Source organism: Saccostrea echinata, unplaced genomic scaffold (genome assembly GCF_033153115.1).
Source record: "Saccostrea echinata isolate AGI-Se365-2 ecotype Australia unplaced genomic scaffold, CSIRO_AGI_Sech_v1 ptg000047l, whole genome shotgun sequence".
Lineage (NCBI taxonomy): Eukaryota > Metazoa > Mollusca > Bivalvia > Ostreida > Ostreidae > Saccostrea > Saccostrea echinata.
Window position 1 is genome coordinate 13,600,777 of NW_026889796.1, and position 15,095 is coordinate 13,615,871.

The 15,095-nt window shown below is 32.6% G+C and overlaps 2 protein-coding genes across 2 annotated transcripts in view; one reads left to right on the forward strand and one right to left on the reverse strand.

The window, feature by feature from the left end:
- Positions 1-15,095, forward strand: part of LOC133202716 (regulator of G-protein signaling 12-like) — a 281,826-nt gene that overhangs the window by 260,374 nt on the left and 6,357 nt on the right. The window lies entirely within an intron of this gene.
- Positions 9,262-12,216, reverse strand: LOC133202600 (uncharacterized). Its single transcript, XM_061338443.1, has 2 exons — positions 12,192-12,216; positions 9,262-11,601 (listed from the first exon to the last, which is right to left on the reverse strand). Exon 2 carries the CDS (start codon positions 11,598-11,600, stop codon positions 9,579-9,581), a length of 2,022 nt encoding a protein of 673 aa, XP_061194427.1. The 5' UTR covers position 11,601; positions 12,192-12,216; the 3' UTR covers positions 9,262-9,578.

The following is a 15,095-nucleotide window of genomic DNA, read 5'->3' on the forward strand; positions in this document are numbered from 1 at the left end:
TTCAAAGTAATTAGTTATTTTGTCTAATTTGTGTCGTATACTTCTACAGTTTAGATGAAATATTGATAGACCAGTTACGTTTAGCTCTGGACCAGGATTTTCCGCAATATCATTACATAACAAAAGCAAAGTCATAAGTAGAAGAATATATTGGATATTTAGTATGTTTCTCTTAATCAAGTCGTGTACTTGGAAGAGGAAAAACAATACTTTTTTTGTTAGTTTGCCGTATTTTAAAATAAAAAATCTTTTTCTCCGAATGATTATCTTGTGACACACGGAGTAATAATTTCCAATCGCCGCACGATATGTCACAGTTTCCTTAACAAATATTCGGCCATCGTTTGTCCAGTATGAATCAATTTTTCTGTAATAACGGGCCTTGGCTAAAGCTTGAATAATTTCTTGTCTGGAGCGCGTAAGGTCCTCTGAAATGAATATTTTGCTTTGTTGATCTTAGTTCTTTAATTCTTAAATTCTGTTCTTAATTTTCCAATTATTAAAACGACAGATGATTTGAGCTTTGCCATTTTGAATGGATCCTATTATGTGGGACCTATTTATGTCATTACAAGTGATGGGGGGGGGGGAGATAATTTCAGCTTTTCATTGCATATTCCCACCACAAGTTCGTCAGTTTTGTTGACTTCAGAAACATCCATCGTGACTCCATGGAATCTTAGCGAATTCCTTCTTCCATATTGCTCCAATTCTTCTAGCCCGAGTTCTAGTTTTTCTACTCCACTGCGTTCAAAGTGTTGACTTCTGCTCTTAGTGTTTGATTTTCTGAGTTAAGGTTTTGGATCATAACATTCTGTGTTTCTATTTTTGACACAAGTCTGTTTTTATTGTTGTTAAATCATCAATGACAGTGTCGATTTTTGCAGTTAGTGCCTGTATAGACTGAGCTATAATTGTTCCGAGTTGTGGTAATAGGGCCGGAATAAAAGATGGTGCAGCTGTTTGGACGAAACCGGCACTGTTGATAGTAGCATGAACTTATTCTGTGATGTTAAATTTTAGGTTCATAATTGCTAATTTCTAATGTTTGTCTAAGCTTCTATTCACATTGCTGCATAACATGTACTTAAATGAGGCTTTCCCCAGAATAAGTCAGTAAAGCATTTTTTTTTCGGTACTTCAGTCTAGATGCTTAGAGGCCATATTAACGAAAGTATATGAATTTTAATTTTTTAAGTTATTTTTTATGTTTAGATGGTTGTATATTTTTACCTTAAATTTTAAAGCTGTACGTTTTATATTTAAAGATAAAAGATACTCAAATAAAAAAAGGAAATTTGTACAGATTCATTACTGCTCAAACAATTGCTAAAATCCATATTTATTTATTACGCTGTTTCCTTTAAAGCCTTCCCTAATCTATATATTAAATGACAAATAAAAAATAATTAGGCATCACATGAAGTGGATTTTTTTTTCGTGAATACCAAGTATTTCCTTCCATGTGATCATACATCAATATATGAAATATATCCAGTTTACAGGAAATCAATAGGGGCATTTTTGGAGGATTTCATTTTTTTAAATTCACGTTCTTGCATTGATTTTATATAGATATGAAAGTGTTGATCTTAAAGAGCAGGCTAATAAACTTCCTTGAAATATTTTAAGTATTCTATGTCCTTAAATACTGCACAATATTCTTAATCATGAAAAAAAATTCTTTGAATTCAAGTCTGGATAACAGGTATTTAAAAAGATACTTTAAGAAGTGGTGGCGCAAATAAAATGAAACTGATTTTATGGAAGCATTCATATAATGTGCCCATTCTAGGCCTTTGAGTTTTTCCCTCCATTTTTTTTTAAATTCCAGATTTTACGACCAATAAACAAAATTGAAATAATTCTATTCTTAAAACAAGACTCTAAAGTACATCTTATCACTAAGCAAACCAACTACTTTAATTCGGGAGTCGGAGGATACAAGGCTTTGTAGAAGAATTGATTTATAACATCATGAAATGTGTAGAGTACTTACAAATCCTCCAAATCTATGTTCATTTCCATTTTATGCTTAAATTTGTAATCTGTTTGTTTGAATAACGTGTATACATGTTTTTGTGTGGTTATATTTCTAATACATTTACGTATCTTTACTGTACATTATAAATAAAAACGTTAATAACTTTAGTCAATAAATTTCTCTAGTTATTTGTTAAACTTCCTGTTTTATAAGTTCTTTACTTTAAATTAACCGTCATCAATTGAACTTACTCTAATTATTAGAGCTGGTGTAATTGGTGACACACTATTCTTCCTAGTCAGCCGGGTTTAATATCAGTATTTTATTTAAGCAACTTTGTTTTGCTGACTATAGATGATAATAACCTAGCAAAAAATAAACTGTATTACAAAAGGGATTATTTCATCTTTTCCGTCTTCAACGTCCCTTATTTGTGTAGCAATTTTCTAACATCATCTGCATGTGATGTTAAGTCTCCATATTGATTCGATACGCAAGAGCCATAATGGCTTTATTTGTAAACACAACTTATCCTTGGGTCGTATTTTGTCTGACCTGTTTCAGACCATTTGTTAGGTCATTGCTTTTATACTAAATATGACTACTAACTGATCAGTACATAGGGCTCACGGCGAATGCAACCGGTCGACAGCGGATGCTTACTCCACCTAGGCACCTGATCTCATCTCTGATGTTTCCAGGATCCGTGTCTTGCCCTGTTTATTGGATTTATTAGATTGGTCACTGTTCGTCATCTTCACCTTTTACACATTTAAGTACTTATATCGCATGCTCTTAAAAATATTGCAATTTTATGAAAAATATTATCTGCAACCTTGTCAATTAAAATACTGAATACAATAAACGTGTGGGGTGATGGCAGGCAAGTAATTTGGTGAGAGGATCAATGCTAAATATTATGCCCATAGTGCAGTTTACTACTACAGAGATGTTCATAAAATGAGAATTTCGATCAGAATTCACCAATACATGATTTCTTGCTACAATTTTAACATTCAATGAAAAGAAATTTGACTTTGGAATGTTCACATTTATATTTGTGAAAATCGCAAGTTTGTGAAATTTGTGTTGCACGCTATTCAGCTGTATTAAGAATTTCAAGCTTTAAGTAAGGGTGGTTGATTTCACAGTCAAAATAATCATAACAGGTTGCACTTTTCAATGTCTGAGTAATTATGATTGCAAAACATATCTAATTTTTAAGATATCTCCATGATACAAACAAAAATACCATCGTAAAATATAAAATACGAAATAAATAATAATAAACGTAGAGTTTGATATTTCTTTTATTCATACATATGCATATTTTATACGTTTGCTCATGAATATAGCTAGGATTCCTCACTAAATAACTGAATATTTTGTATTCTATGATAAGTGGCCGGCTGTATGTTATGGTAAGATTTTTGTTTAAGAGAGTTTTGAAAAGACAAAAGAGCTCCCTGGTTGACCCCACAGATCTGTTGACAGATTCCGAGAATCTGCCATTGCATATCACTGAATTTTCGATTGGTAAAACGTCTATCGTCGTAATGGAGAAGGACAAACAGTTCGTACAGAGCTTCTTGTTGTTTATGGGGGTTACCACGATGGCATAAAACTAATAACATGAGTGTCATGACATATGGTGGTACAAAAATAAATGGACGTTTTGTCACTGTGAACTCTAATTCTAATTCATTAATCATCAAAAAACTCAAACGGAGGTCCGTAGCTACAGCTCTCCTCATTTTCTCACTCATTTGCAGTCCTCCAACCTCCTCATTATACCTCTCTGCATCTACCTTATTCCAATACTTGATATAAGGCTGTGTAAGTATTTCTTTTATCATCATGAGATTTTTAATTGCATCCACATTTTTACCAACTGAATAAATAAAACATAATAAATCTTATAAGAAAAAAATCACATTTCTACACTAACTTTTAACATATTCAAACAAGCATACATAATTCTGAGTCTGCTTTTGTTGTTCAAGTTGTTGGATGCTTCGTATAAATGATAAACGTAGTATCTGAGTACTAGTGCGATAAAGTTTCTCAGAGTAACACGCTGCCTTGCATTTAGCTTCGTGGCATATAAGTACCTGACCATAGAATGTAGAGAAACGAAACATTGTCTGAAATTTGAAAAATGCCCAGAAGATATATCATATTGATCAATATTATAAATAAGCTCAGAATCTATGCTGAATTCAGAAATAATATCTGGTTCGACTGTACTAAAAACACATTGCCTGTTGCAAATTACTCGAGTTAAGCAATCTCTGACTGAGTTGCAATATAATAAACAAGAAATTCCTAAATTGTACAATTCAATAAGACGTTCAATCAGTAACTGTCGTGAATGTCCAAATATTTTACAAATAAACATGTTGTTTTCAGGAATAAAAAAGTTAGGAAGGTAAAGATTATACACACATGACAATAAAAACTTAAAGCACAACCAAAATCCCGACAACAGACTTGTTGGATTCCAGTCTGTGATATTATTTCTTTGAATGACCCAAAATAAAACCGTTTTCATAAAATATGAACAAAGGAGAGGTTGTCCATTTGTATCTTCAACTATAAGAACCTCTTTGAGAAAACATTTTAACAATCCATAGCACATGAATTGTGTGTGATTCATACAGTATACAAGTTTCTGTTCAGCTAGAGAGAATGAAATTCTCCATTCGCAATCTTCCCTTGGCGATCCTTTAAATCCTACTGGTACAACATGACAACCTAAGTTTATCATATCTCTTAAAACATCATTCGGTGGCCATCTTTGAGACTGGCATCTCAAGGTAAAAGAAGCTGCGATGAACGGCCAGTGATTACATCTAAAACAATGCGCAACATCATAGTGAAAACCACTATCACTTGCACTTGCACAAGGTCCATGTTGAGTAGAGCCTCGAAAAGCAAAAGATAATGTCCTTTTTCTGTATTTTGAACTGGATATATATAATCTATCATTTATTCTAAAACATGATTGTCTTAAATTAATACAGTTAGTAGGAGTCAGTAGCTGTAACATAGTAAATCCAGGATGCATATCCGAACATTCCATTAAAATCAAAGTACATCTTTCCGTACTGTACTTATCAGCCTGATTTAAATCCAAAATAACATGATGATCAGTCAGCCAGTACATAGAGTCAAAATCAGATGCCATCTGACCAAATCCCTCTCTACTGCTTCCACTACGATAGAATTTAAATTTTAAATTTTCTGCTCTTGGTCTTCTCACAATTTCATTAATATCAATAACTTCTCGTCGTATAGAGACTAGTGTTGGTGTGCCTACTTTTCGACACATTCCTACGTAAACAGCTTCTGATAGCCTGGGTATCTGATCCATTGTGGGTTTTAAAAAAAAGGTAGAATGGTATAAACCGTACATTTTTTCATCCTATCATTTTCCTTTAAAGAGCTTAAATTAGTAAAATGAAAGAACAATTAGGAATCCCTGAGCACTATTTATCTCTCATTCGCTTTTGTAATTAAGACATAATTAAGACATTGGTAGACATCTTGTATAGCTCTTCCTAAAGTAGAATCGACAATAATTAAATTTTTTTTTGATCGATTTAACATGAGAATTTTTTTGTTTGTATGGATGTTGATAAAGCCTCCCATGCCAATAAAATAAAATGTAAATAGAATAAACTTTAACTGATCATTGTCTTAAAAATGATATACCAGTTGCATTGTAAATATATTTTCCATGGACTCAGCCGTAAGTTTGTGCATAGACGATATTGATTTTTGGTGTGTATAGATCAATAACAAAAAATATATCCCATTTCATCTTTCCCCTTCCTTTTTACATCCAGAAAAATAATGTATAAAAACTTAGGTCACTCTTAAGCTATTATTATTTAAACTAAATGAAAATATTCTTTACAGCCTAACTATTCAATTACAAAAGAAAAAAAGATCTCAACCTTACCTATTACAATAACTACACGTTGGAATACAACAAATATTGTTAATCCCTAAAACACATGCTTTTTATTTGAAAGTCGTGCATATACGGAATTTGTCTTGAGGAGTTGTCTATTTATCATTAATTTTTGTAACTAAAACAGGAAAATTTTATTAGCCAATGGTATATATCAACTTCAATGGGGGTTGACCTTGTAATTTTTAATTAATTGTTTAATCAACATGACAAAATGATAGATAATTTCCTTGTAACAATATGATTTTTCATCTTATCTAAGTCCTCAAACTGAGTTGACTTTATTTATTGAAAAAGTATTTAAGAGAATAATAATAATAAATATAAATACATACCATATACAGTGGTGGATCTAGAGGAGGGTTACGGGGGTTTCAACCCCCCTTTTGGATTCGCCAATGAGAGAGAGAGAGAGAGTCCCTAATATTTGTCGTGTTTAGTAACAAATAATACGAGGGTCGTTCAATAAATTATTCAAAAGATCATTTAACAATAAGAAAACTACGTAAAATAAATTCTTAATATTTTCAATCCCTCAAAGTATCCCCTGTTACCCTTAACACATATCATAAGTCTTTGTACCCATGACCAGAAAACTTCAGCATACTCATCTTTAGGGATGTCCAAAAAGACACTGATGTTTAGCACTTCCCACAGCATATCTGAAATTGATTGTTTCCATGGGTTTTGGAATAAAAAGATCTTACAATGGCTGAGATCTAGAATGTGGTATATGGCAAAGCTCTGTAAACTTTCCTTTCTTCAATATTTCCTTAAATTTTCTATGCTAATTTGCATAAGCATTATCAGGTACAAGAAAATTACCCTGAGAACCGGTAAGTGGACTTCCTTTGCAGGAAATCTGCTTAACTTTCCTTAATGGAATTTTAAATTATACCATTGATGTTAATATAATATAAGCATCGGTGTATTTACAGACAACTTGACTTATTATGATTATCTTTAATATTATTTTAGTTATGGGTATATCCCGTGTAGATAGAGTGATGGATCTATGTGTGTTTTTTTGTCACTTGACATGATCATATAAATAGCACTTGTACGTACTTGAAAAGTCACTCTACCGCTCGTAGAACGTAGGATTATTTAGGGAATGGCAACCAGTAAATTATATATATGTACAAGTAATTTTTCATTATCAAATGATAAATGAAAGTAATAAATATTGTGTTCTGATGTTGAAATATTAAACGTTCTAATAAGCAGCATTCAATATACATGAGTTATTATCATCTTTTCATACCTCTTTATAAATACATTTTAAAGGGTATAATAATAATTCATATTCAGACGAACTTCGAAAGGTAGGATATAACTATATTTCTTTTGAAAACAGGTAGAGGTGGATGATATTACATTTAATGGTAAATTATTCTTTAAATACACCTTCAAAATTTTAAAAATAGAATTGCATGATGCTATTGCTAAAGGAAGAAGAACACTTAGAATAGGAATCATGTAAACTAAGGAAATCAAAAATATCCTGGAAATATTCAGGGCTCATCTTTAAAAGAAGTTGTACAATAAATTATACTTATAGAAGTATCTGATTTGCACTCCTTGCTTTTGATGACTGACTGGGGGGTGCTTACTGGCGTGAAAAAAATCTTTTTTATCCCAATGTTGATATTAAATTCATTACCGCATGGAAGTTTTTTTTAGTTTTTAATGCAAAACCTTTCTTAATTTTATGGGAACTAAAATAACTTGTATGTTTAGAATTTACATGAAGTAGGGGGATGCAATTCTCCCCCATATTTTTAATAAAGCAGAATTCTATCACTTATAGTGTGTACATAAACAAAATAAATACTTTTTAGGCTTTAAGAGCCCTCTATACACTGCACACTAAAGAATTCTGATTTTGTGGTATTTTTATGCAGAAAGAGTGATCTGCCCTAAATTGATCAAGAAGAAAATAAACTGCAATGTACAGTTTATTACTTAATTTTTTATCAAATCAAGCATTCATAACACTTCAATAGGCCAAGAGGAATAGATAGAACATTTCATTTGCAGGTATTTTGTCCACTTAAGGTTTTGCCAAAGGTCAAGATGTCCAAAAATTTATGTTTTTAATAGCTCCAAAACTATGTGAGGTATAAAGTTAAAACTTTTACAGTTTATAAATATATCATTGATTAACAGATGGAAAGTATCATTTGAAAACAAATATTTAAAAAAAATATATTTTTTGAGGAAAAAAATTTCAAAAAATTTGCATATTAAAAAAAAATGCACCTGCTTAATTCTGTACTTTTAGTGAAAACCATCATTGCCGAAATTATATATGTTTATCAATAAAGGGCAAGTTGGACATGAATGGTCTCTGAAAGGCTCTTATTGAAAGCATGACATGTATAAAGACAAGACCCCTATAAAATCCGCCATTTGCAATGTACTTTCGGTTTCAAATCTTAACATTTGGACAAAATAAACAGGGAAAACAACTTTCCAGAGGCTATCGAAGTCCAACTTGCCCTTCATTGATAAACATATATTGTTTCTGCAATAATGGCTTTCACTAAAAGTACGGAATTAATTAGGTGTATTTTTTAAAAACATATGCATGCATTTTTTTTAAAAGAATTTTTCTCGATAAATATTATTTTAAGTATTTGTTATCAAGTGATACTTTATATCTGTTAATCATTGATATATTTATAAACCGTAAAAGTTTTAACTTTATAAACCACATAGTTCTGGAGCTATTGTAAAAATAAATTTTTGGACATGTTGACCTTTGGCAAAACCTTAAGTAAACAACAGTGATTTCTGTTCATCAGTACTTCATTGTCTTTGAACATTTTTCCTGGGGGTAAATACAAGGCACCCTATGTTGAAAATGTGATAGATAAGCTCAGTACTTCCACCTTTACACACTATAATATTCTCAATATCTAAAAAATATTTTCCTCTAGTGTATAGAGGGTCCTTAAGTCATTTTTTCAAGCACTTAAAAAATGAACAATGCTTTGCTCCCTCACGGAATGCAAATTTCAGAAATGAGCATTGCTTGTCTTTCAGCTTTTGATATATCAAGCATATATAACTGCATGTTTGACACTGTGTATTTGCTAGTCATGTAACAGCCCATTATACTTCATAGAAATATGCAGATACATACCCTCGGTACGTCACAAGTTGTAACAAGACCGGAAAAACTCTATACACGGAATGACTAATAGAAATAAACACGACTCTAACTTGGGATGGCGGAAGAAAGTAATTAAGACATAACTTGAACCAAACACGATTATACCTTTTTAAAATTAATGCAAAATATTACGATGCAAATTATAACTATTTTTTAAGCGTATACACACATATTTATACACATACATATTTGTAAATAGTTTGCAATTAAAGTTCGATAAATGAGTGTTGCAAGTTATGCGCAGAAATCCATGATCAGAATGAGAATAGCAATGAATCTTGATGTACATGTATCTGAATTGATTAAAAAACATATTACATCAAACATACTTCAGCAAGGTAAACATGACAACACATTTGTAAGAAAACAACTTGCATAAACATATTTGAATAAACATAATATGAATTTTACTTTATTCGTTAATCAAGTTAAGAAACATTTTATCCGATTGCTTGTCTACACTGAACATCTTGTATTCTAAGATACGTTGCTTCCTGTAAATTATGGTGTTGTTCTTCTTTAAGAGAGTTCTGATAAGACAAAAGTGCCCCCTGATAATCTCCACAGATCTCTTGACAGATCCCAAGAATCTGCCATGATATACCTCTTAAGATTGTCTTAATATGACGCCCCTCGTCAGAATGGAGGAGAGAATATAGTTCATCTAGAGCTTCTTGTTGTTTTTGTAGGTTACCACGATAACACAACACTAACAACATCAGTATCATGACATATGGGGGTACGTCAATAAAATTTCGTGCTGCCAAACTGAATTCAAATTCTAATTCTTTTATCATAATCATACGTAGGTCAATATCCACGGCTACAGCTTTCCTCATTCTCTCAATAAGTGGCAGCCCTCCCATCTCCTCATTATAACAATTTATATGTACTATACGATCATAAACGATATAAGGCTGTATAATCATCTCTTTTATGGTTCCGAGATATTTAATTGCATTCATATTATTACCGACTGAATGTAAAAGTAGAGCAAAATAAATCTTATCTGAAATAAATCCCATTTTTGCACTAATTTTTAGCATTTTCAAGCAAGCATTTATAATTCTTAATCTGCTTTTGTTGTTAATGTTGTTGGATGATTTGTATAAATGAAAAACCGTACATCTAAGGATTGTTGATATATATTTCCTGAGAGTAGCACGCTGTCTTGCATTTAGGTTAGGGGCATGTAAGTACTTGACTGTAGAACGCAGAGTCGTGAAACAATGTCCGGCATTCGAAAATGGCATCGCTAATATATCATTACTATCAAGTTCATCGAAAAGCTCACAATCGATGTTGATTTCAGGTATGATATCAGATTCGGTGGTACTTAATACATATTGCCTTTTACAAATTGCTCGAGTTAACATGTCTCTGATTGAGTGGCAATGTGATAAGCAAGCAATCCCTAGATTGTACATTTCCAAAAGCCGCTCATACAGTAACTGCTGTGGATGTCCAAATACTTTTGAAATGAATAAGTTGTTCTCAGTGATAAAAAAGTTTTGAAGATAGCCATGACACACACATGACAATAAAAACTTGAAACACGACCAAAACCCTGACAACAGACTTGATGGGCTCCAGTCTTTAACTGTATTATTTTGAATAACCCAGAATAGAATTGTTTTCATAAAATATGAACAAAGAAGGGGTTTTCCACTTGTATCTTCCACGGTTAGAACCTCTTTTAGAAATACTTTCAACAATCCATAGCACATGAACTGTGTGTGATTCATACAATGAATAAGTTTCTGTTCAGCTAGAGAGAATGAAATCCTCCACTCAAAATCTTCCTTTGGCGATCCTTTCAATCCTATTGGTACAACATGACAACCCAAGGTGATGATGTCGCCCAAAACATGATTTGGTGGCCACCTTTTAGACTGGCATCTAAGAGTGAAAGAAGTGGCAATGGAAGGCCATTGTTTACATGCAAAACAATGTGCAATATCATATTCCGTCTCACCATCCTTTCCACTTGCACAAGGTCCATGCTGAGTAGAGTTATGCCTAAATAAAGCCATCGTATTTTCTCTGTATAGTGCACTTGATATGTATAATCCATCACATATTCTAATACAAGATTGTCTTACAGAATCATTATTTGTGGGAGTCAGTAGCTGCAACATAGTATGTCCAGGGCTTTCTTTGGAGCACTCCATTAAAATCAAAGTACATTTTTCTGAGTGGTATTTATTTGCGTGATTTAATTCACATATAACATGATGGTCCGTCCTCCAGCGCATACAGTCCACATCTGATGCAACCGAACCAAACCCTTCTCTACGACTTCCACCGAGACGAATTCTCTCTCCCATACTTTCTTCTGTTGGTGTCCTTATAATCTCAGCAATATCAGGCACTTCTCTTCTTATGGCCACTAATGTAGGCGTTCCCACTATATCACACATGGCCACGTAAACAACATCTGAAATCCTGTCTATTTGATCCATTCTGGGTAAAAAAATAATTTTTCAGTAATACATTTTTCACCATCTGAACCAAAGGCTCAAAAAAGCTTTCCTAATCGAAGTTACTCTGTCGTCCTTCTGTTTAAAACTTTATATACATTTTTGACTTCTCCAGAACTACTGGGTCAATTTAAACCTAACTTGGCACACAGTATCCTTGTGAAAAGGAAATTATTGTTTGTTCAAAGAAGGCCTATTCCTCCTTCCAAAGGTAAGTAACCATGAAAAGTACCACCACTGAACAAAAAAAAAGATAAAACTTAAATAAATTCTTCCTGACGGGTGTAGAATCCACGGCCCCATATGGCAAAGTGGGGCCACAAAAAGGGATGAAAAATTAGAGTGAATAGGAAAAAATTCTTTAAATACATACGGTCTTCTCAAGAAAAGCTGTGCCAAGATTGGTCATATTAATATGCAGGAATCCTCAGGTAGTGCAGATTTAAGTTATAAGTTCATTTTGCCGACTTTATGCCAACGTTATTAAACTATTGAAATCAAAAGTTTTAAATTAATCATTTTTTTAACATTTAATGATTTAATTAAAAGAGAAATTAAAGATCTCAAACTTACTGTAACAATGGCTGTTTCCTATCCAGTAAATTTGACGTGTCTATCGTAGAAAGTACATGATAACGGAAATAGAAAGCATTTTCTTTTCGCATGAATCATTCTCAAGGGCAATTTGCAATCTACTTAAAATCACATCCTTTACGCTCTCGTATTTTGTTATGCCGCTAACAAAATACGGGAGCGTAAGGGATCTCATTTTATTAAGATTCTCTTGTTGGATCCATTTTTTTCCCTTTTTTTGCGAAGAGGAGGTGTAATGAATTTCATGAACTTCTGTATGGCTTGGGCATTACCCTCTCTCTGAGTTTAATAATGAAAGATTGACTTATACGAACGAAACCAATCTAAATTACTGTTCTTCAGACATTTTTGTTTTGACCCTTCTTGCACTTTAATAATTATTTAATGACAAAAACGAGAGGGTGTACATCCCTACCCCCTTGTCAAGATTAAGAGTTAAAAAATGTTAATACATAAAGAAAGGTCTCGTCAAAAGGATTTACACATGTTTGTGAAATATAATAGCCATAGTATCAACAATTCAGAAAATATGGCCAAGTTTTAAAGTTATTCAAAAAGAAGGTCATACTCCAAGGTCAATTTCATGAGATCAAAAAATAATGGTACCAAAGGAAAGGTCTTGTCACAAGGAATGCATAAGCGAAATATGAAAGCCCTAGCAACAACCGTTCGAAAGTTATAGGCAAGATTAAAGTTTTTTTTTTCAAATGTAGTCAAACTCTAAGATCAAGGCCATGAGGTTAAAAATGTTGGTACCCAAAAAATATCACCTGTGAGAATACACTTGTGAAAAATGAAAGCCCTAGCACTAACTACTCAGAAGTTAAGTTATGGCCAAGGTTAAAGTTTTTTTTTTTTAGTAAGTCAAACTCCGAGGTCAAAAGTATTTGTACCCAAGAAAAGGTCTTATCACAAGGAATATATATGGTGAATATGAAAGTCCTAGCACCAACCGTTCTAAAGTAATGACCAAGGTTAATATTTGGTAAATTTTTGCAAAAGTAAAGTGGGTCTAACTAAAGGTCAAGGCCGAAAAGTCAAATATGTTGGTACCCAAAGAAAGTTCTTGTCACAAGGAATACACCTGTGAAATATGAAAGTCATAGCTCCAATCAGTCGAAAATTTTTCCGGACAAACAGATAAACAGACGGACGGGCAGGGCAAAAACCATATACCCCCGAATCTTCGATTACGCGGGCATAAAAAAAGCAGTCCTTATTAAAATATCCTTAATAAATAGGTATCATACAAAATCAAGACATGCATAGTATGCATCGCGACATCTTGGCATGTTCTCTGTCACAATTTATGCACAGTTACGATTATTTACAATCAACAAATTTATGATGTGCAGAATTCAGTTACATTCGAGCATTTAGCTTTTCATCGGCTAGAAAAAGACCATTTAGTTTTTATTGCTTAACGCCGAGTCGGCAGTATTTAAGCCATATAAATGCAAGCGGTACCAGATAGCCTCATTCTGTAAAACTTAAAAACATGAAATGAAGATGAACGCTTTTTATCATATAATCTTGTCTTGGATACAAGAAACTGTTTTGTTATACACACGAAATAAGACTGTTATTGCCATATCCCCAGTGCAAAAAATCTGCAAGGCTCTAAAATGAAATCTGCCGTATTTATATATAAATTTTTAACACAAACTAAGGACATACGCAACGTAGTTTTGAACTTTATTTTCTTATTCCCTGTATTATTTTAGAGTTCCAATAATTGAAGGATCTTTGTACTTTGTGTGCGATTTTATGATGCCTGGTAACCTACTTTTCTCTTTTAAAAAAATATAAGGATTTTCATCATATAATATCTGTTCAAAACTCCTGGTAATGTATGCTGGGTTTTTGAGTAAGAATATCTGTTGATACTATGAATTTAAAATAATAATATCTCGGAAAATCATCAGTGGGAAAGGTAAATTGCAAAGTACATGCACGTTGCGTATGACCTTAAACTGGTGGGATTGTAACCTCATAATGACAGATTTTAATCCCACTTAGAATTTATTCTAACTTAAGCTTTCAAGTAGCGTTTGTTTTCATCATATAATATCTGTTCAAAACTCCTGGTAATGTATGCTGGGTTTTTGAGTAAGAATATCTGTTGATACTATGAATTTAAAATAATAATATCTCGGAAAATCATCAGTGGGAAAGGTAAATTGCAAAGTACATGCACGTTGCGTATGACCTTAAACTGGTGGGATTGTAACCTCATAATGACAGATTTTAATCCCACTTAGAATTTATTCTAACTTAAGCTTTCAAGTAGCGTTTGTTTACTGTAGAATTGTTATATATGCTGTACTATTCCTAAATCTGCATTAAAATTTACAAAAGTTTTGTTCTATAGAAAAACCAGAAGTCTCTGACGAGACTGTAGCTCTACTGGTTTGTACTTAAAAGTAGCACTTGGACTTGAAACTTTGCAACAGCAATACATAGAATAATGATCCTTGGTGTAGTCTCTTTTTGTTTTATTGAGATTTTTGTATTATTAAGATTTATTGCAATCAGACTAAATCTGTAGGAGGAGTAGCCTTTTAAAAGAATTTTACAGAAATTTCAATTTTAGTAACCATAACAACATTTAACAAAGTCAAAAAACAATAAAGACAATTTTGTATCATAGTGTAGTCTACTTGTGTGCCAAGTTATACTGAAATCAGATCAAAACTTTAGGAGGAGTAGCATTTTGAAAGTATTTCAAGGAAATTTCTTCTATTTTTAGTAACCATGGCAACATCGTTCATAGAAATCAAAAACCGACGGAATTATGTATCTTAGTATAATCTACTTGTGTGCCAAGTTATACTGAAATCAGACCAAAACTGTAGGAGGAGTAGGGTTTTAAAAGTACTTCCC

Coding starts and splice junctions, on each gene's coding strand:
- LOC133202600 (XM_061338443.1), bottom strand. CDS start 11,600: ATGGATCAAATAGACAGGATTTCAGATGTTGTTTACGTGGCCATGTGT.